Genomic DNA, 23,325 nt, shown 5'->3' with positions numbered 1-23,325 from the left:
TTTTTATAAGGCAGGTTGTGATTTCCAGCAGTCCCCACCTCAGAGTAAAATAGAGACCTCCTCGTGGCCTGCGAGGCCTCCTGTGAGAGGCCCCTGTCGCTTCCCTGGCCTCTCTGTTTTCAGTGTGTATGTGCATCCTCTCCCCCAGCTGGAGGACAAGCTCCTTGATGGCAAAGCCTTGTCTGTCTGTCACTGCCGCATCCCAGGGTCTAGCCCAGAGCCTAGCATACAGTAGGCACCCAACAAATACTTGGTGAATGAATGAATGGCTCCTCCAGCCAGACTGAACGACGGGCCCTTCTCCCTGGAGCACTCCGCACCCTTGCCCCTTGCCCTTCTCCCTGGCGCACCCCCACCCTGCCCCTTGCCTTGGTATGACTCACTCACTGGTCAGCTTTTAGTTTAGATGCCACTTCCTGCACGAAGCCCTCCTTGATCTCCTCCCCTGAGTGGCCTGGGCGCCCTCCTCCAGCCCCAGTCTCATTCTGTGTGCCTTACCGCTGCACGTATCAGAAGTCACGACAACCAACGGTCGTCTTTCTCGCCTCCCCTACCAGGCTACGAGCTCCTTGAGGACAGGGTCTGCTTTCTCTAGGTCCCCTCTGTTTAGAAGAGACCCTGCCAGGAGGAGAGGCCATCTGCTGTAGGGCTGGTTTGGCTTCTAAGCCCAACTGCGTCTGTCTATGGGCCTCGAGTACATTCCTCAACTTCTCTTTGCCATGGTTCTCTAAACTGTGAAATGGGTAAAAACAACAACAACAACAACAACAACAACAACAAAACGGCGCTTCTCTGTACTGGCATTTGGAGGCTGTCATTTCCCTGGCACAGAGCAAATGGCCAATACACGTCAGCCACCAGCGTTGTGTGTGCATGCTGAGGCACTTCCGTCGTGTCCGACTCTTTGCATCTCTATGGACTGTAGCCCACCGGGATCCTCTGTCTGTGAGATTCTCTAGGCAAGAATACTGGAGTGGGTTGCCATGCCCTCCTCCAGGGAATCTTCAGGACCCAGGGATTGAAACTGTGTCTCATTTGTCTCCCACATTGGCAGGCAGGTTCTGTACCATGAGTGCCACCTGGGAAACTCACCAGTTTACTAGGTTTGTAGAAACCTAGTAAAGCATTAGTGAATAAATGAACATTCAGCAATTTTAATCCAAGAGGCTTGAGACCCTCTTTGTCAGCATCTCTTAGACCTCCCTCTCTCCTCACAGCAGCTCCTACTTCCTGCTGAGGACCAGGACTGCCCTGCGGGAGAGGCATAGAGCTCCCCCACCTACTTTTCTGTCCCTAGGGGCAGTGGAAGCCTGGCATGCAGTGGGTGCTCAGTAAATAATATCTCATTTTCATCTGTTCAAGCATGCTACTTCCTTCCCTTTCTGAGTACTTCCACCCCATCCTGAGAAGCCAGTTCCCCTTATTTCCCACCCCACCTGGGTCCTTAAATCACCATCCTGAGTCCCGTGCCCTCCCGGTGATTCCTGGTGACCTACAGCCTCGCACGTGGGCGAAGATGGCTGCAGTCACTTACCGCCCCTGCCCGTTGTGCTGGGAGGTTCTGACTCCTGCTCTGGATGAGAAACCAACCAGGTGACCCTAGGGAGGGTAGTTCCCAGTGCTGTTCCACCATTTTCCATCCCACCACCTTGCTCAGTGTCTACACAGCATTCATTACACTGCTCGAATAGTCTTTATTCGGTTGTTTAACTTTTCTCCCCCACCCTCAAGCTTACAAACTCCAAGAAAGCTGCAGTGTCTTTTCCAGCACCTTGCAGAGCTGGCAGTTTGGAGATGCTGTGTTAGAGTGTGCTGTGTGACTGAGTCAGCCTCATTCTACGTGACGGCGCCTTATCCTGCTGCCGCTGAAAGGCTAGCAAAGATGCAGAGGAAGGAAGGAGGATACTTGGTGCTGTTTCAGATGTCCTTTAGGATCCAACTCTCCTTCCCTGGCTCAGGCACAAAAGCCTTCTGCTCAGCTGGGGAAGCGGGAGTGGATGCTGGGAATCGTGCATGGACCCCTGACCCTCTCTGCCACGGCCAGGCTCCTGCAGTCAATCCGCCTGTGCGCAGACACAGGAGGAGAGGGCCTTGAGGGAGCCGATGACCGTTCCCCACGCGGAGGACCTCGAGGACACGGCCTTCACGGGGCTCCCCTTGGCTTCAGGAGCCTCCGCAAGGCCTTCGGGGCTGGCTGGGGGGGAAGCTGGGGCCGTAGTCCCTCTGCAAGGCCCCCCGGCCTGGGCAAGGCCCCCCCTACTTAGCGGAGCCTCCAGAGTCAGGTTGGAGGACTGCTTTTCTCCGCATAACAAGATGTAGGTCTTCATTGGAGGGACGGCAGGTCCCGGGTTGGGACCAGGGGTGCGGGGTGGCCCTGGGGGTGCTGCCAGGGAGATCTGCTTCCCTCGCGCACAGTCGATGACGAAGGTCAGGTGGGCTCTGGGGACGGCCTTCTGCCGGCGCGCCGGCCTTCCACTTGGAAGGGAGCAGAGGGCTGGAGGTTCGTGCTGGCGCAGCGCGGGGCCGGCTCCAGTGGTTCGCGTGTTCGTCCACTCAGCGGGGAGTTTTTCTGTTAATAAAATAAAAATAAATAATTTTTATTTTATATTGGGGTATAGTTGATTTGCGCTTCCCTGGTGGCTCGGGGTAAAGAATTCGCTTACCATGCAGGAGAAGGGGGTTGGATCCCTGGGTCGGGAAGATCCCCTGGAGAAGGAAATGGCTACCCACTCCAGTATTCTCGCCTGGAGAATCCCATGGACAGAGGAGCCTGGGGGACTGCAGTCCGTGGGGTTGTAAAAGTCTTAGCAACCAAAGAACAGCGGTAGGTGATTTACCATGCTGAGTTAGTTCTAGGTGAACAGCACAGTGATCCAGTTATTTATATATCAAACATACATCCATTCTTTTTTAGATTCTTTTCCCATATCTGTAATTACAGAATTTTGTAAACAATATGTATTTACTTATTTATTTGGCTGCACAGGGTCTTAGCTGCAGAATGCCGGATTCTTTACCTTTGTGTCACGTGGGATCTTTTAGTTGAGACATATGGGATGTAGTTCCCCAACCAGAGATCAAACCCAAGCCCCCTGCATGGAGAGCACGAGGTCTTAGCCAGTGGACCAGGGAAATCCTGTTATCACAGAATACTAAATAGACTTCCCTCAACAGGGGTTTAACTGTATGTTGTACGTGCTAAATTGCTTCAGTCGTGTCTGACTCTTTGAGACCCTATGGACTGTTACCCACCAGGCTTCTCTGTCCATGGGCATTCTCCAGGCAAGAATACTGGAGTGGGTAGTCTTTCCCTTCTCCAGGGGATCCTCCCAACCCAGGGATCCAACCCACATCTCTTACATCTCCTACACTGGCAGGTGGGCTCTTTACCACTGGTGCTACCTGGGAAGTTCTAACTGTAGGTTAGTTGACACACAAAAATGGGAAGCCGGTGGGGCTTAACAGCATGCATTTCAGCACTGGGGAGGCCTGAGTATGAATCTGTCTCCTCCCCACCCCCCCTCAGCCCTCTGCCTTCCGGGAGCGCAGAGCCCACCACATCAGAGCCTCTCAACCCCACCACGCCTCCAAGCTGCTTGGGCATCTTGTTATTATGCAGATTCTCAGGTGGCTCCATGGAAAAGAATCTGCCTGCAATGCGGGACACCTGGGTTCGATCCTTGGGTCGGGAAGATCCCCTGGAGAAGGGAATGGCTACCCATTCTAGTATTCCTGCCTGGAGAATTCCATGGACAGAGGGGCCTGGCAGGCTACAGTATATGGCTCTCAAAGAGTCAGACGTGACTGAGCGACTAACACTTTCACTTCATTTCTGGTACAGCAGGTCTGGGCCGGGGCCTGACGGTCTGCATTTCTGAGAGGCGCCCAGGGAATGCCGATGCTGCCGGCCCACGGACCACACTGTGCTGAGTAGCAGGAGGAAAGCCCGACCTCCTTTTACAGGTGAGGGAACTGAGGCTCAGCTGGTGCAGACGTCAGTGGCCCCAGGAAGCACCGCTGCTCCCCCATCCCCCTACCATACTCTTATCCACCTGTCCCCTCGGGCCCGGGGATCCTTGCTCTGTCTTTCCCCACCAAACAGGGGGCAGCCGTGAGCCAACCCAGGGGCTTATCAATGAACCAACCCAGGGATTTATCAATGAAGCAAGTGCCAGAGCAGGTCTCTCTGAATCCAAAGCCTTTGCTCTTTGAAAAAAACGTTTCAAGTTGCCCAAATGATAAACAAAGCCATCCTCTTGACTACGTGCTCGTCGCCACGACCCAGGCTCAGAAGGAAGCTTCTCTTCTGCTAAGTTAGTTAATGCAGGAAATGTGGCTGATCCTTGAACAATGCCAGTTTGAACTGTGGGTCCACTTACATGTGGATTTGTTTTCAATAAATACCCATTCCTACACAATCCGTAGTAGGTAGAGTCTGTGGATGTGGACTCTCAAATACAAAGGGATGATTGTAGTTATAGCCTGATTGTCCACTGCTCGGAGGATCAGCGCCCCAGCCCCCAAGCTGTTCAAGGGTCAACTGTAAATGAAGCTCACCCGTGGCTTGAGAATCTTGGCAGCCCTGGAGGGAGGCTGTCTGTCCTTTCCTGCCACCCCCACTCCATGGCCTCCCCAGTCCCTCTCAGCTGCAGGGCTGAGGCCCTCTCTGCACCTCTTACCTGAGCTGGTCTCCAGGTTCGCCTCAAGTCCCCCAGGGCGGGCACTCGGGTCTCTGGTGTCTTCTGAGGGGGCCGTGACTGCTGCCATGGCACCTGGCTCAGCACTGGCAGAGGAAGCTGTTTTCAGCAGCCTTGTCCAGAATGCGGGTCCACACCCAAGGACCAGACCTTTTATATTTACCAGATCCGGATCTGCTGAGTGAATTCCACCAGGAGCACAGGAACTGGCCTGGAGCAGTTGGGGGATTGCTTTGATCAACGGGTTTATGTCAACAGGATTGCAGTCCAGTGGCTGGGAGGCAGGCCTTCTACCAAACACACAGTTTCTTCCAAGCTCAGCAGCTTCCTCCCCTGGGACGAGGCTGGGAACCATCTCTTCCAGGTCTCAGTTTCCCGAACCTCAGTCATTGCCTGGCTGCATTCCCAGTTGTTAGCTGTTTTATTTATTTATTTTTGGTCCCACCTAAGAGAAGGGACTGGCAGAGGATGAGATGGTTAGAGAGCATCACTGACTCAATGGACATAAATTTCAGCAAACTCCAGGAGACGGTGGTGGACGGAGTTCTGGATGGTGGAAAGTCCAAGATCAAGATGCTTATCGATTCTGGTGCTTTGTGAGCACCTGCCTACTAGTTCATAAATAGCTATCTTTTTGCTGTGTCTTCACCTCACAGAAAGTGCAAGAAAGGTCTCTGGGATCTCTTTTTATAAAGGCACTAACCCCATCATAAGGGTTCTACCCTCATGACCTAATTACCCCTCCCCGAAGACCCCACCTCTTCAGTTCAGTTCAGTCACTCAGTCGTGTCCGACTCTTTGTGACCCCAAGGACTGCAGCACACCAGGCTTCCCTGTCCATCACAAACTCCCAGAGCTTGCTCAAACTCATGTGCATCGAGTCCGTCAGCCCATCCAACCATCTCATCCTCTGTTGTCCCCTTCTCCCACCTTCAATCTTTTCCAACATCAGGGTCTTTTCTAATGAGTCAGTTCTTTGCATCAGGTGGCCAAACTATTGGAACTTCAGCTTCAGCATCAGTCCTTCTAATGAATATTCAGGACTGATTTCCTTTAGGGTAGACTGGTTGGATCTTCTTGCTGTCCAAGGGACTTTCAAGAGTCTTCTCCAACACCACAGTTCAAAAGCAGCAATTCTTCGGCACTCAGCTTTTTTATAAGTCCAACTCTCACATCCATACATGAATACTGGAAAAATCATAGCCTTAATTAGACAGACCTTTGTTGGCAAAGTAATGTCTCTGCTTTTTAATATGCTGTCTAGGTTGGTCATAACTTTTCTTCCAAGAAGCAAGCGTCTTTTAATTTCATGGCTGCAGTCACCATCTGCAGTGATTTTGGAGCCCCCCAAAATAAAGTCTCTCACTGTTTCCATTGTTTCTCGATCTATTTGCCATGAAGTGATGGGACCAGATGCCATGATCTTAGTTTTCTGAATGTTGAGTTTTAAGCCATCTTTTTCACTCTCTTCTTTCAGTTTCATCAAGATGCTTTTGAGTTCCTCTTCACTTTCTGCCATAAGGGTGGTGTCATCTGCATATCTGAGGTTACTGAGATTTCTCCCGGCAATCTTGATTCCAGCTTGTGCTTCATCCAGCCCAGCGTTTCTCATGATGTCCTCTGCATATAAGTTAAATAAGCAGGTGGCAACATACAGCCTTGACGTACTCCTTTCCTGATTTGGAACCAATCTGTTGTTCCATGTCCAGTTCTAACTGTTGCTTCTTGTCCTGCATACAGATTTCTCAGGAGACAGGTCAGATGGTCTGGTATTCCTGTCTCTTTCAGAATTTTCCAGTTTTTTGTGATCCACACAATCAGAGGTTTTGAGATACATAGTCAGTAAAGCAGAAGCAGATGTTGTTCCGGAACTCTTTTGCTTTTCGATGATCCAGCGGATGTTGGTGATTTGATGTCTGGTTCCTCTGCCTTTACTAGGTTTCAGAATATGAATTTTGGGAAGATGTGTTCTATCTACAGCATCTTTTAGGTCAATCAAATTTTAAGTCAATTTTTTTTCTTTTACTGAAAAAGAGAAATACTTGTCTACTGAAAAAAAATGTACAGCCTAAATTTCAGAGTCACGTTTTTTCAGTGAATTTACTGAGGGCTTAAGTCCAAGAGAAAACCTGATCAAAAGAGTTAAGTGTAGAGCCAGGATATATAGGAGTTCAAAACAAAACAAAACAAACCAGGTCGTGGAAACATGAAAAAAGATCACTGTCAGGGACGTCTCTGGTGGTCTAGAGGTTAAGACTCCCAGCCTCCAACACAGGGGGCTCATGTTCGATCCCGGGTCAGGGACTGAAGATCCCACATGCTATGCAGCGTGGCCAAAAAATAAAAAAAGAAAAGAAAAAGATTACTGTTAATTAAAGAAAATCAGACATCTCACGTTAGTGAATTTAGTGCTTTTACACGTATGGGAAGATGCATGAGTTTGGGCTTATTGGAATTATTCCTTTAATGTGCACCTTGACTATCCTGTTTTTCTCCCTCCCGAGCCCCGTCAGGTGCACCGTTGGGGTGGCTGCAGTGGCGGCTGGCCTGTCGGTTGCAATATTGTTTGCTTACTGACAAGGCAGGTGACATTCTTTGTAGTAGTACTTCTATAAATGAATATTTATGGTAGAAGATGCTGCCCCAAAGAAGAGCATGCCCTAATCCCCAGAACCTGTGAAAATGTTACCTTACACAGCAAAAGAAACGTTTGCAGGTGTTATTCAGGGTATTCCAGTCTGACGCCAATTCTGATGTGTCCTTTTTTCCACATTACCAAGCAGTTAATGTTTTTCTGACACTGCCTACCTGGAGGTTGCTTCAGATTTCACAGATTAAGAGGTCAGTCCTACAAGACCGCCCCTGGCACAGATATCAATCACACGTCCTGGTGGTCAGCTGGGTTTCTGACCTACAAATGGGAAGGTCCCAAAACACACTCCTTGGATTCAATTAGTTTGCTAGAGTAGGTCACCGAACTCAGAGAAGTGTTTTGCTTATTAGATTGCCAGTTTCTTATAAAAGGATATAACTCAGGGGACTTCCCTGTGGTCCAGTGGCTAAGACTCCACACTCCCAATGCAGGGGGCCTAGGTTCAATCCCTGGTCAGGGAACATAGATCCCACATGCCACAACTAAGCATTTGAACGCCACAACTTAAGTTCCTGTGTGCTGCAGGGAAGATGAAAGATCCCACATGCCCCAACTGAAAATCCTGTAAGTCTCAGTGAAAATCAAAGAGCCCACGAACTGCACCTAAGACCTGGGCAGCCTTAATAAATAAATAAATGTGTATATATTTAAAAGAATGTAACTCAGGAAGAGCCAGATGGCAGAGATGCACAGGCAAGCTGTGTGGGAAGGGCCAGGAGCGTCCACTGCCTCTGAGAACGCCGCTCTTCCCCAGTCTCCACGAGTTCACCAACCCAGAAGCTCTCAAAACCCTGTTCCTTAGAGTTTTAATGGAGACTTCAGTGCATAATCATGATTGAGTAAACCATTGGCCATTTTGGCCACGGATCTCCAGTCCCTCACTTTCTGAAGGTTGGGCGGTGGGCGGGATGTCCGGCCCTCTAACCAAGGGCTTGGTCCTGCTTCCATCCTCGGATGATGTTGTCGTTTAGTGTCTGACTCTCTGCGACCCCACGGACCGCAGCACACCAGGCTCCTCCGTCCTCCGCTGTCTATCTCCAAGAGTTTGCTCAGATTCACGTCCCTGGTCTGACTCTTGGCGACCCCGTGGACTGCAGCACACCAGGCTCCTCTGTCCTCCGCTATCTATCTCCCAGAGTTTGCTCAGATTCATGTTCCTGGAGTTGGTGAGGCTATCTAACCATCTCATCCTCTGCTGCCCCCTTCTCCTTTTGCCTTCAATCTTTCCCAGCATCAGGGACTTCTCCAGTGTGTGAGTTATTCACATCAGGTGGATGTAGGGCCGTTCTAAGAGTCACCTCATTACGATAACAAAAGCCACCGTTTTCCCTCTTCTCAACTGGGAAATTCCAAGGCTGGTAGGAGCTCTGCGCCAGGAACCAGTAGGAAGACCAAATATATATTTACTTAACAGATCTGGGTTCAATCCATACTTCAGGAAGACCCCCTGGAGGAGGGCATGGCAGTTCACTCCAGGATTCTTGCCTGGAGAATCCCCTGGACAGAGGAGCCTGGTGGGCCACGGTCTATAGGGTCGAAAAGAGTCAGACACGACTGAAGCTACTTGGCATGCATGCATCTATCAGAGGCATGGACTTTGATGCAGGGATGTTGGGTGGATTTTCTAAGTGAATACACCGTAATGACACCAATCCTTAAAATGGGACTGTTTTCCAAGCTCGGTTAGAGAGATATGACAACGGGACAAGGCCAGAGTGAAGCGAAGCGAGAGACTCGGTCTGCCACTGCTGGTGTTAAAAAAACAAACCAGGATGCGGTAAACATTGTAAGAGTTTCTTTGAATAAAAATCGACTTCAATCAGGTAGCATCTAATCTAGAAGACAGAAAGGACCCCTGAGCAGTGGTACAAAGGCAGAAAGGAGCAGAATTGGAAGTTACACTAGGCAAGAAAGTGGGCTGGTTATCGCAAGGTTACTTTCTCTCTGGAGACAGCAGGGTTCCATCAGGCACCTAACTGGTGTCCGTCAGGTGGTTCCTGGTTGACTGGTTTAAGATTCTACTTCTGAAAGAGCCAAAACCTTCGTGAAGTTAACTCTTTGTCTGCTGATGTGAGGCTTAGTATAAGCAGCTCCATTTGGGGCTTGTTGTATTGTTTGGGGTTTTTTCATTAGCTTTTTAAATTGAAGGACAGTGTGTTTACAGCATTGTGTTAGTTTCAGGCGTACAGCTTTGTTGCTGATTAGTCACTGAGTCGTGTCCAACTCTCTTGCGACCCCATGGACTGTAGCCTGCCAGGCTCCTCTGTCCGTGGAATATTCTAGGAAAGAATAGGGGTTTTCTTGACCCAGGGATTGAACCCGTGTCTTCTGCATTGGCAGGCAGATTCTTTACCACTGAGACACCAGGAAGCCCAGCAGATGTAAAGCATCGTTCCTCAGAACTCATAACCCTGGTCTAATCATGAGAAAAACACCGGCAAGATCCAAACTGAAGGACATTCTGCAAAATACCCACTTAGTGCTCCTCACAGTGTCAAGATCGTGAAAAACAAGGCGGGACTGAGAAAAAGTCACAGACCAGAGGAGGCGGAAGGGACGTGATGACTGCATGCCACGTGGAGTCCTGGGCTGGCTCCTGGAAGAGAGGAAGGGTGTTAACAGGAAACCTGGGGAGATCCAACAAAGCCTGGAATTTAGTGAGTGGCCACGTACCAGTGTTGTTTAAGCAAATGCTCCCTGGTCACGTCGGATGTTAACAATGGGGAAAGTGGGCGTGCGCTGAACGGACTCTCCTACTGACTTTGCATCTTCTCAGTACGCCTACAGTTATTCAAAAATTTAACAAGTATCTTTAAAAAGTTAGTGGGGAAGACTCTCATTGGACGCTAGGGCAGGTAACCGGGGCACCTTCTCATTTCTCTGATAATTCAAAGGAAATGAATGTCAGGAAGACAGTGCGAGCGGGGGTCTGGAGAATTCGGACTCCTCTTAGATTACTAGTGGGATTGCTAAGTGTTTCAGGCACTCTGAGTGGGGGGAATAAATTAGGAATTTGGGATGAACAGATACACACCACTATAGATAATGTGTTAACAGTGAGGACCTACTGTCTAGCACAGGGGACTATGTTCAGCGCCTTGTGACAATCTATAATAGAAAAGAGTCTTAAAAATAGCGTATATATGTCTGTGCGATTGAACCACCGAGACACTGGAAACCAGTTGTGATTCAGTTTCTAAGAATGGTGCCGTCATCTTGGAAAATAATTTGGCAGTTCCTCAAAATGTTAAAGATCGAGTCATCATAGGCTTCCCTGGTGGCTCAGTGGTAAAGAATCCGCCTGCGAATGCAGAAGACATGGGTTTGATCCCTGATCCGGGACGATCCCACATGCGGCAGAGCAGCTAAGCCCGTGAGCCGCAGCACTTCGCTCCTGAGCCCCGGTGCTGAGACCACTGAGGCGGCACGCCCGGAGCCCCTGCTCCACAGAGATGCCGCCACAGTGAGGAGCCCCAGTGCCGCAGTCAAGAGCCGCCCCCCAGTAACCCGGCGCAGCCAAAGGAAACAAGTTTGCAGAAAGACCCACAAAAAATCCTGTAATATGGAGCTTATGCTCCAGTATGATGAGTCAAAAAATAAAGAACACAGTGCTTAAAAAAGTTGTCATAAGACCCAGCAATTCAGTCAATGCGTGTACCCGAGTGAAACACGTCCACACAAAACTGTTCACAAATGTTCACGGCATCATTATTCACAACAGCTTCCCTTGTGGCTCAGCTGGTAAAGAATGCGCCTGCCATGCGGGAGACCTGGGTTCAATGCCTGGGTTGGGGAGATCCCCTGGAGGAGGGCGTGGCAACCCACTCCAGTACGCTTGCCTGGAGAATCCCAGGGACAGAGGAGCCTGGCGGGCTACAGTCCATGGGGTCGAAAAGAGTCGGACATGACTGAGCAAGCAAGCACAAAGTGCAAAGGACGCCACTGTCCATCAGCTGTTGAACAGATAAACCAAACGTTGTATATTTATGCAACAGGATGTTATGTGACCATAAAAAAGAGTGAAGTGCTGATCCATGTTACAATGTGGATGAAGCTTAAAATCTGAGTGAAAGAAGCCAGTCATTAAAGACCGCATTTGATTCCATTTTATATAATGTCCGGAATAAGCAAAGCCGTGAAGACCAAAAGTAGATTAGTGGCTGTCAGAAGTTGAGGGAAGGAAGAAGTGAGGTTTGGTAGAGTGATGAAATGTTCTGAAATTAGATAGCCGTGTTGGCTGTGCAATTGTTAATATACTAATAACCAGTGAATTTTATACTTCCAAATGGTGGATTGTGTGGTATGTTTATAATCTCAATAGAGCTGTTATCTTTAAAAAAATGAGCGCTATCCTATCTTCCCTAATCTGTTTTTCTGGAAAATCACGTGGCCCTGGATGAGGGAAAGCTCTTGTTTACAGAATTTCAGCTAATAAACATGGAAAGAACGATAGGATCAGAAATGCATCATTTTACAACCTCTAATGAAGTTACTGACTCAGACAAGCATCTTCAAAGGAAGAAAGTACTGGGGAAGGTTGATGAGAAACTTTCCAAAGAATCAGGCTGCTGCCACTCAAACCACCCAGACCACCCACTTTATCATCACTAAAGGATCGGGAAAATCCCCTGGAGGAGGGTGTGACAACCCCCTCCAGTATTCTTGCCTGGAAAATTCCATGGATAGAGAAGCCTTCTGGGCTACAGGTCATGGGTCTCAAAAGAGTCAGACGCAGCTGAACACACTCAGCACACACGGCGCTCACAGCACCTAGGAGGCCTTCTTACAGAACACGGATCTGAATCTACTCTATAGCTATTTTACAGGAAACGGGGCTAATCGCAAGACAGCATAAGGAAGGACGTAGAAAAATCCACATGTTTAGATCGAAACTGGGGAAATTAGGGATATCTTATTTAAAGTCTGAGCACAGATAATAAAGCACTGTCAAAGAAAAAAAAAAAAAGAAAAATCCAGAATGTGGGTCATTCTACAGGACAAGTGACCCCAGTTCTGCAATAAAGCAATGAAATGGCAAAGAAGCAAACAAACAAAAAGGTTAAAAAAAAAAAAAATGAGACAAGGAGAAATGATTACTTTGGAACAAAAGTGACTCAAAAGCCAAAACTAACTGTTGACTAAAAAAGATGCACAACATGAGAGCTGTGAGTTAAGTTGTATTTGAGGCAAACGAGGGCCGCAGCCCGGGAGGCAGTGCCTCAGATGCTCCGAGAGACCGCTGCTAAGCGCCAGACACGACTGAGCGACTGGACTGAACTGATATTCGTTCAAGTCCCAGTCTAAGGTAATCAGTTTCAGTTCCACTGCAGGAGGCGCGGATTCCATCCCTGGTGGGGAAGGGGTGGGGTGGGGGGAAGAAGGGTATCTTAAGTACACTTAGCAAAAGTTAACTGTTGAATCTGGGTGATAGCCCCACAGAAAATATTTCACTGCTTTCACTACTCTGTGTTCTTTACAAAGTCTTCTTTTCTTTTAACAATTTATTTATTTACTTATTACTTTCGGCTCACTGAATCTTTGTTGCTGCGGCTGGGCCTCCCTAGCTGCGGTGAGTTGGGGGCGGCTACTCTTCAGTTGTGCTGTTCGGGCTGCTCATAGCAGCGGCTTCCCTTGCTGCAGAGCACAGGGCTCGTTGGCTGTGGGCATGCGCGGGCTTAGTTGCCCATGTCTTGGACCAGGGGCTTAACCAGGGTCCCCTGCTTTGCAGGTGGATTCTTTACCACTGGACCACCAAGGGAATCCTACAAAATTTTCAAAATGAAAAGGAGTTTAAAAGTGAATGTCAAGGGTTTATGCCGAGGATGTCCGTGGAGAGTAAAGAAAAGCATTGCATGACAAGTGAGCAGAGAAAACATAAAAGTAGCATTTATAAGTTAAAACACTGTTATATAATTCCTGATTGCAACATGTTTGTAGTCAGCGTGATAAACTAAATTGTGTAAATAGACATTTGTCGGTTTATCTACAGCGTTTTAGGTTTATATCCTCAGGCTGGTCAACCACACAAAAAAATTCTACTTCTTCGGAAAATGCAAGGTAGCCCACGTGTAAATAGTGACCGAGCTTTGGGAAGACTTTGGAGGGGCTGAGTTTTAGGCTGGACACTCTGGGGATGGTGAAGGGCCCTGTGCGTCACTCTGAGGGGAGAGGGTGCTGGCGGGGAGAAGCCACGGTGAGGGAGCTGGTTAGGAACTCACACGAGCACTAGCCCTTGGTGAGAAGGCAGGCGAGTCAGCCCTTCACTCAGTCAACCCGTGCGTGTGTACTTACTCCGGCCCTGTCCCAGCCGCCCACCCCAGGGTTCTGGATTCCTTCTTCTCTAGTTCTCTGAAGAGTTCTGGCATCTCAGCGTCATTTAATGAAGACCACTAGTGAGTTCAGATTTTATTCAACCAACTGTGCTGTTAGAACCCTTCTCAGCTTAATCACTAAAACACCCAAATCTCTGTGACGTGCATTTATATAGCGATACGTTCTGCCAAGTCTAATGTAAGCTCCCTTCCTCCTGCACCTACCACCTTTAGAATCCAGTTACACCCATATTCCCCGGTTTCAGCTCATTTATTAGTTAAGACTGCTGTCTCTTCCTCTTTGTCCTTCCTTCCTTTCCTTTCTTTCTTGTTGGTAAGCCACCTCCAAGATCAGACTGGGCATTTTGGAATTAGACTTTCTGTAGATCTGGAGATGAAAGAAGCGTGGTGGAGTGAGAGGTCTCTGAGAGGAACCAGTGTCTCCTTGCAAAATAACTTCCTTGCTGTTTGTTGTTCAGTTGCTAAGTTATGTCCAGTGTTTTGCGACCCTATGCACTGTAGCACATCAGGCAACTCTGCCCTCCACTAACTCCTGGAGTTTGCCCAGATTCAAGGCCATTCATGTCATTTCACATGCTAGCAAAGTTATGTTCAAAACCCTTCAAGCTAGGCTTTAGCAGCACGTGAACCTGGAACTTCCAGATGTACAAGCTGGGTTTTGAAGAGGCAGAGGAACCAGAGATCAAATTGTCAACATTTGTTGGATCATGGACAAAACAAACAAGTTTCAGAGGAACATCTGCTTTACTAACCACGCTAAAGCCTTTGATTGTATGGAACACAACCAAATAACTTCCTAATTGGGCTTCTCTGATAGCTCAGTTAGTAAAGAATCCACCTGCAATGCAGGAGACCCTGGTTCAATTCCTGGGTTGGGAAGATCCACTGGAAAAGAGATGATCTACCTGCTCCAGTATTCTTGGGCTTCCTTTGTGGCTCAGCTGGTAAAGAATCTGCCTGCAATGTGGGAGACCTCGGTTCCATCCTTGGGTTGGGAAGATCTCTTGAAGAAGGGAAAGGCTACCCACTCCAGTATTCTGGCCTGGAGAAGTCCATGGACTGTATAGTCCACGGGGTCTCCAAGAGTTGGACACTGAGGACTCTCATTTTCACATGAGGCTGTTACATGCCCTCCAGGGAAAGCAGTTTGGCCTCCTGCCATGGGGGGAGGGGCTGCCTCTGCCCGCAAGGGCGTTTCCTTGAATTTTGGATTTCGGGAATCAGGGGAACTCATTGTCTGCCTCCACCCAAACATCCCCATTTCAGTTCCTAAGTGCACCTTGTTCCCGTTCAATGTATCTGGCCAGGTGCAGTTATATTGCAATTATATTACAGTTTAGCAACCCACTGATCGATTCTGTTGAATTTTTGACTACACAAGCCCTGTGGCTACAAGAGATAAGAAAACATAGAATAGTCAGGAATGGCCTAGTTCTCTGGCTCTGTCTTGAAATTTTAAATCCTAACTATTTCTTTTTTGAACATCTTCAGTGTAATCATCACAGTTGTATTAATTCACAGCTCACCCCACACTTCTTACAGCCTTCACTCCCATCATAACACTCAGCTACAGCAGCTGCAACTAAAGAGCCTCTTGATGAAAGTGAAAGAGAGTGAAGAAGCTGGCTTAAAATTCAACATTCAGAAAACTAAGATCATGGCATCCAGTCCCATCACTTCATGGCAAATAGATGGGGAAACGGTGGAAACAGTGACACACTTTATTTTTCTGGGCTCCAAAATCACTGCAGATGGTGACTGCAGCCATGAAATTAAAAGATGCTTACTCCTTGGAAGAAAAGCTGTGATCAACCTAGACAGCATATTAAAAAGCAGAGACATTACTTTGCTGACAAAGGTTTGTCTAGTCAAAGCTATGGTTTTTCTAGTAGTCATGTATGGACGTGAGAGTTGGACTATAAAGAAAGCTGAGCACCAAAGAATTGATGCTTTTGAACTGAGGTGCTGGAGAAGACTCTTGAGAGTCCCTTGGATGGCAAGGAGATCCAACCAGTCCATCCTAAAGGAGATCAGTCCTGAATATTCATTGGAAGGAGTGATACTGAAGCTGAAACTCTAATACTTTGGTCATCTGATGAGAAGAACTGACTCTTTGGAAAAGACCCTGATGCTGGGAAAGATTGAGGGCAGGAGGAGAAGGGGATGACAGAGGATGAGATGGTTGGATGGCATCACCGACTCAATGGCCATGAGTTAGAGCAAGCTCCCATAGTTGATGATGGACACGGAAGCCTGGCATGCTGCAATCCATGGGGTGGCAAAGAGTTGAACACAACTGAGCGACTGAACTGAACTGAACAGCAACTGCTCCATCCACCAAAGCTTCATCTTCAGTAGACACTTTCCTCTAGGCAACAATACTTATTGCACTATTTTTTTCCCCTGAATGAAATAGACTACATCTGAATTACCTTCAAATTTAATCCCTGATTTCCATATTTGAAGGTCCGTTTCCTGCAGAAATAGAAATCTCACTGGGCTTTCTCTTTAATTAAACCTTTTATTTTGACTTTTTAAAATTTTGAATATTTTTTGGCTGCACTATGGGGCATGTGGGATCCTAGTTCCCCAGTTAGGGATTGAATGTGTCCCTCCTGCATTGGAAGTGTGTAGTCTTAACCACTGAACTGACTGCCAAGGAAGGCCCAAATTTTTTCATTTTGAAATAATTGTAGGTTCACATGGAATTGTAAGAAATGATACATAACAATTCCATCCCCTTCCCTATCCTTTATGGGCTTCCCAGGTGGCTGAGTGGTAAAAGAATCCATCTGCCAATGCAGGAGACACAACTTCAATCCCTGGGTCTGGAACATCCCCTGGAGGAGGAAATGGCAACTTACTCCAGTATTCTTGCCAGGAAAATCCCATGGACAGAGGAGCCTGGTGGGCTACAGTCCATGTGGTCACAAAGAATTGGACTTAGCAACGAACAAAATGATCGCCTTAGGAAAGACAAAGAGCTGCATCCCAGCGGTGGCCCTTTAACTTCACTTGCTTGTCTGGCAGGTATCAACTGTGGGCCCCACCCAAGGGCACCTGTGAGGTGGGGAACGTCGTGACCCACACGAAATGTGCAGGGTCACTGGGTTTCTACTGTGGTGCTCACGGGCCAGTCAGGGGTTGCAATCCACGGGGACACAGCCGAGGAAGGTTCTGGTGCAGTATTAGAGCAGCTTAGGTGAGGAAGGTGGGACCTCGAGCCCCGTGGCCTTGCACACTGCAGACAGGAGTGTGTGCCGGTGTGCAGTGGTTCATGAGGGTGCCTTTCACTCCGGTGGTGTCTCTGGAGGATCAGATCAAGAGAGCCTCGTGGGCTGCCAGCAGAAGCGTGTTAGGTGCAGGTAATGTGAGATGCTGACTGTAGTTCATGAAGAGACAAAGCAGACTGGGTCTTGTGGAGTCTATCCCAAGACCATGGGTGGGAGGCCTTGCATCAAGGCCCAGAGGCAGAGCCCAGAAACAAGGTCGTCTCCAGAACTGACTGAGCCCCTTCGTAACCCTTGCTGGAAGCCCCCGGATCACCACCAGCAGGCTTCCTGACTCCACACTGGGCAAAACCGCCCAACCCGGCGCTCACCCTGTTGCTGTGCTGTTCATGCGCTCAGTCGAGTCTGACTGTTTTGCATCCCTATGGACTCTAGCCCACCAGGCTCCGCTGTCCATGGCATTTCCCAGGCAAGAACACTGGAGTGGGTTGCCACTTCCTTCTCCAGGGGATCTTCCCGACCCAGGGATCGATCCCTGGTCTCCTGTATTTGTGTCCCCTCGGCTCTCCCTGGCCTGTCGGGAGGCCGGGCCACTGTGCTTACAGCACCTTCCTTATCTTTGCTCCTTGCTCTTAATAAACTCACTCCCTTCGAAAATGCTCCGTGTCTGAAAATTCTTTCCCAACCTGCGATCAGACTGCCATGACAGGTCTGCTCCCTAAGACTCACAAGGTTCTTATGAACGTGACCCTGGCCTGTGGATGTTAAGGTCATCCTTGCCCTTGGGATGTGGACCAGGCACTTTAAGGTCAACTCAGCTGCTTTAGATTCTTGGGCCACGAGTGATGGTGGTTCTCAGGGCGAAGCTCAGAAGCGTTCCAAGCAAAAGGAGCAGAGACACGGTGTGGAAAGCTGCTTTCACATTGGCATTCTTGCAGCTTGGAATAAACTACAAATGTTCTCTGCACATGTGCAGATCAATCGGCAGCTTCGAGGGGCCCTGGAGGTCATTCCAGCAGAAGGCACTGGGTGCTGGCGCTGCTGCACCTCTGCCCCTGTGCCCACTTCTTCCCAGCGGCAAGGAAAACACTGGTGGGCACCATGGGGCAGAAACAGGTATTTCTGTGTCAGCGGCACAGCTGGGCACTGATGCTTGGGGTCCAGGACTCATCCCCACCAGAGCCAGTCCCCCATGAAGTCCCAAAGCTCTCCCAGCACACCTGCCCCATGCCCCCCTCCTCAGAAGCCCCAGAACCTGAATCAGGAACAACTCTGAGCACTTGTGGGCTTCCCTGGGGGCTCAGATGGTAAAGAATCCGCCTGCAATGCAGGAGACCCAGCTTCGATCCCTGGATTGGGAAGATCCCCCGGAGAAAGAACTGGCAACCCACTCCAGTGTTCTTGCCTGGAGAATCCTATGGACAGAGGAGTCTGGTGGGCTACAGTCCATGGGGCCACAAAGAGTTGGACACGGCTGAGCGAGTGACACCTTCTAAGCACTTGTGGGGAGCCGCCCGCTGAGTCCTGGTCTCCTCGTGGAGGTGATGGGCTCTGGTGTCTCAGAAAGGCTCCTCCCCTGAGGGCCGTGCGGTGAGCGCAGCCCCGGCTTTGCCAAGAGGCACATCCCCGAGGAAACGCTGTGACCCTAACTGCAGGCTGCCAGCTCTCCCTGTTGACAAGCTTATGCTGAGAAAAAGTGAAAGTCACTCAGTGGTGTCCAACTCTGTGGCCCCATGGACTGTAGCCTGCCAGGCTGCTCTGCCCATGGAAGTCTCCAGGCAAGAATACTAGAGTGGGTATGCATTCCCTTCTCCTGGGGATCTTCCTAACCCAGGGATGGAATCTGGGTCTCCTGCATTGCAGGCAGGTTCTTTACCGTCAGAGCCACCACTTGTCCTGAGACTTGTCCATCTTTGAAGGTTCTCGTTCAGTTAGCACCATTGTTTTTTAAAAACTCTTGCACTCAGTGAGAAAAAGGAAAACAAGTTATACTTACTTGTTGGCACTCCCTTCATTACTGTCCATTAGGTTCTTTCACATCAGAGCTATTTTTGGGAATGGGCAGCATTTACACACTTAAGACCAAGTCTGGAAGGGCTCTGTGAGTGCCCCTGGTGGCTCTAAACAGAGGGGCTGAGCTCTGAGCGCTCAGACTTCTCTCTAGGGGTGACTCTGCGTGCCCACTGTCTCCCCGGGAGCATTCAGTCCAGGGCACGATTGTGCCCGTGGTCGGGAAGTCACCGCCTTAGGCGCCCCTGTTGGTGCCCTTCACGAGGCTCTGGGAGGCACGCTTGATGGTTTATTGGCTTCACTTGGGTGGGATTTCTGCCTCCTAGATGTGGGTTCCAAGGGGCAAGACATGGCTGTGCTTGGCACTGTGTTGGCTCCCCCAAGTCAGCCCTTGGCCAGTAAAGCAGGAGGTGATGGGGCTGGGGGGCAGGGTCTCTGTGCACTAAGGGAATGGCAGGCTGGAAGGCCTGCTGATGTGGGCAGGTTGGTGGCCAGTAGTGGGACAGTGAGCCCCGAGTTTTGCCCATGTACTCAGGATATAGCAGGTGAGAGTTAAAAACCCAAGTCTGTAGCATGAATACCTGCTTTTGCAGAAGTGGTGTTTTTTGTAACTTGCAATGCAAACCTAGGAAAATAGAGTAATATGTAATCCAAGGATAAAACAACATTCAGTAAATGTTCAGATTTTCAGGGGAGAGAAAATGCCCGTTGTGGGGCAGAGCTGGGCGTGGAGGCTGAGTCGCTGGCGGGACCAACGGACAGCCCTGGGATGCCTACGGGCCCTGCCGGTGCTCCTCCGGGCTGGGGCCAGGGGCTCTATGGTCCCTGAGCCCTCAGTGAACTCGGGCCTGTAGTCCTTTTAGGATTCAAGCAGTTTGTTGGACTGTAGCCCACCAGGCACCTGTGTCCGTGGAATTCTCCAGGCAAGAATACTGGAGTGAGTTGCCATGCCTTCCTCTAGGGGATCTTCCGAACCCGGTGATCAAACCCAGGTCTCCTGCACTGCAGGCAGATTCTTTACCATCTGAGCCACCAGGGAAGCATTAGAGGGTTTAATTTTGGTTTTCTATCCACAAGCAGGAGTCGGGTTGAGGGTGGAGAGGATCCCACGGCAGCAAGTGTGGCCAAGGAGCAGCTATCTGACGTGGCCCGGCCTGTGCGTAGAGGCAGACAGACCCACCTGGCAGGGCGCGCACCTCCCTCCCCCCAGGGGACTGTCAGTCACAGGGCAGGAAATCTGGGTTCACCTGACCCTCCCCGGACATGTAGGAGGTGTCTGTCCTTTGGATGACTCTCCGGCGGGTGTCCTTGACTATGAGACGGTCCACCTGCTTCAAGTGTGTGGTCCACGGGCACCCAGCGGACTGAAGAACAGTCTCACCCCGGGAAGCCCCTTCACCCGCTGGCCCCTCCCTGCCTGAGCTCTGCCTCTTTCTGATCCACGGTCCTGCAACATGGGAACTTAGGAGGCGGCTTCTGCCTAACCTCCGAGGTTTGTCCACGATGCAGTGAGTCTTCAGGTGTCCTTTTTTAAGTGTAAATTCACCGTCCCTCCCACAAACTTGACCTTAATTTTCTTTTTCTTTCCCTTTACCTTGGAGTCCTTTGGAATACAGAGCAACTTCAAACTTGGTGTTCCGTGTGGGGCCCAAGTATAGCTCCTTGGTCAAGTTGGAGGGGCTTCCAGATTTTTTCCATTTTCTGCCAGAATTAGTTTTCATACCTGAACTTCCTTTTAGGGCTCCCAGCGTCAACTGAGCAGACTCTGGGGCTGAGCCCTCCACCTTACTTGGAGCACCTTTGGGGAAAGATAAGTCGTTTTATTCTATTCCCTCTGGGGTTTAGATTGATTTTTTTTTAAAAACTATTTGTTTATTCATTTTCATCTTCTCTTTTAGGCCTTTGATTAATTTCTGTAACTGGGTAATTTTTGTTGTCATGGGGTAAAAGGTAAAGATAAGTGTGATGTCCATGCCTCGGGGTAACTAAGCTCGTGCATCATGGCTGTCAAGCCTGTGCTGTAGAGTCCGGAAGCCGCACTACGGGGGCCCGCGAGCCCTGGAGCCTGGCCGCCCAACCAGAGAAGCCGCCTCAGTGAGAAGCTCGAGTACCACTGCAGAGAGCAGGCCCTGCTTGCCGCAACGAGAGAAAGCCCAGCAGCCATGGAGACCCAGCAGAGCCAAATAAATGCATACAAGTAAACATTAAAAAATAAACGTGATTTCTAAGACTTGAAAAAGCAAACACATCACCACAGCGAGTGTCCATGGATCTAGATTTGGGACTAGACGCTGGTTCCCAGGCACCAGAACGCTGAGTTTGGCGGCCCCCATTTCACAGATGCTTCTGAACACTCAGGAAGCTGCAGACAGGCCACAATGCACTGCACGCTGCAGCTGCTGCTAAGTCGCTTCAGTCGTGTCCGACTCTGTGCGACCCATAGACGGCAGCCTGCCAGGCTCCGCCATCACTCTGCAGCACCCCACATTTGCATGACCTTTCTTGCCAGCAAAAATCGGCTAACATCAGCAGGCCAATGGCTTCCGAATCTTACCTACTGGCAGAACCTACCTGTACCTGGGATTCCAACTGCTACTGAGTCTGGGAAGTAAAAATTTTAACTTTTTAGATTCTGAAAGGAATGGATGGCAAGTCTCAATTGACTACCTCCAACACAGATGGACTCAGAAGTAGAAACTTCCATGTTTAGTATTGAGGAGACAAGAGGTGTCCTGTCAGATTTGCTATTATTAATATTTTCCTGTAAAAGAAAGGGTGACATCAACTGTTGCTGAGCGTTTTAGTTTCTCTAGCTACTGTGAAGAGAGGAGCAGTGAACTGGCTGACTGGCGTCTGTTGCAGCTCCTCTTAGGCTGGCAGTCATGAGTGTGTAGAGAACAGCCTGTCGCACTGGGTACTTTCTCCAGTTGTGCTTGGCTCTTTAGGTGTCGGCAAAGGGAAAAGGAGCAGATGGATTGATCCAGGGTTGAAATTCTTACAAAATCCACATGAAAAAACACAAGAGAGCAAAGGAGATCAGGGTTTTTGCAAGGGTGTTGTTAAAACTATGGATCATGAAAATAAACAGGGTCAAAAATGAAGAAAGGAGAACTCTTAGGAACTATTCAGTTCAGGTCAGTCGCTCAGTCGTGTCCGACTCTTTGCGACCCCATGAATCGCAGCCCGCCAGGCCTCCCTGTCCATCACCAACTCCTGGAGTTCACTCAGACTCACGTCCATCGAGTCAGTGATGCCATCCAGCCATCTCATCCTCTGTCATCCCCTTCTCCTCCTGCCCCCAATCCCTCCCAGCATCAGAGTCTTTTCCAATGAGTCAACTCTTCGTATGAGGTGGCCAAAGTACTGGAGTTTCAGCTTTAGCATCATTCCTTCCAAGGAAATCCCAGGGCTGATCTCCTTCAGAATGGACTGGTTGGATCTCCTTGCAGTCCAAGGGACTCTCAAGAGTCTTCTCCGACACCACAGTTCAAAAGCATCAATTCTTTGGCACTCAGCCTTCTTCACAGTCCAACTCTCACATCCATGCATGACCACTGGAAAAACCATGGCCTTGACTAGACGGCCTTTGTTGGCAAAGTAATGTCTCTGCTTTTCAATAGAAAAGTCAATGGCCTGGTGGTGCTGAAAAGTTGGAAAGACACCACAGAGGCGCTGGTGAAGTCTGCAAGCTGACTTTTGTTTTCAGGCACCCTCATCGACACAGAGGTTAACCCTGGACATCCCCTAAACAGGCAAAGGGGCAATGTTTAGCTCAGAAGATAGGAAAACGTAACTGTGGTTCTACAGCTTTGAAGCCACAACTAGGTTCACATCTCTGCTTCACCGCTTGTAAGATGAGTGACAGCGGGCAATTCATTTACCCTGAAACTCCATTTTCCCTTCTGCAAAGTGGAAGAAAAACATCGTATGATGGTGAGAGGACGAGACAGTGCTCGTAAAGCGGCTGACACTGTGCCTGGCACACAGGGAGCGCTGAACACGCACAAGCTGTTACTTTTATGTTTGAAGCGTAGGAACCCTTCCTAACTCAAGGAAGGGTTACAATGAGAGCAATTCTAACTCGAAGAATTGATGGGTTTGCAGAAGACTCTTGAGAATCCCCTGGACTGCAAGTAGATCCAACCAGTCCATCCTACAGGAGCTCAGTCCTGGGTGTTCATTGGAAGGCCCGATGTTGAAGCTGAAACTCCAATACCTTGGCCACCTGCTGCGAAGAGTTGACTCATTTGAGAAGACCCTGATGGGGAAAGACTGAGGGCAGGAGGAGAAGGGGACGACAGAGGATGAGATGGTTGGATGGCGTCACCGACTCAATGGACGTGGGTTTGGGTAGACTCTAGCAGTTGGTGATGAACAGGGACGCCTGGCGTGCTGCGGTTCAT

General features: G+C 49.4%; 1 protein-coding gene across 1 annotated transcript; it reads right to left on the bottom strand.

Moving 5' to 3' along the window:
- Positions 1 to 1,674: 1,674 nt before the first annotated feature.
- On the bottom strand, positions 1,675 to 5,174 carry SRARP (steroid receptor associated and regulated protein). The gene is made up of 2 exons (XM_086364147.1): positions 4,680 to 5,174; positions 1,675 to 2,569 (listed from the first exon to the last, which is right to left on the bottom strand). The coding sequence occupies exons 1-2, from the start codon at positions 5,050 to 5,052 to the stop codon at positions 2,055 to 2,057; spliced, it is 888 nt and encodes a 295-aa protein (XP_086220273.1). The 5' UTR covers positions 5,053 to 5,174; the 3' UTR covers positions 1,675 to 2,054.
- Between the last annotated feature and the right edge of the window lie 18,151 nt (positions 5,175 to 23,325).

Source organism: Bos grunniens, chromosome 2 (genome assembly GCF_055505025.1).
Source record: "Bos grunniens cultivar Pamir isolate PY7600 chromosome 2, Bosgru_T2T1.0, whole genome shotgun sequence".
Classification (NCBI taxonomy): domain Eukaryota; kingdom Metazoa; phylum Chordata; class Mammalia; order Artiodactyla; family Bovidae; genus Bos; species Bos grunniens.
The sequence above is the reverse complement of the archived record's forward strand: the minus strand, read 5'-3'. Positions and strand labels throughout refer to the sequence as shown.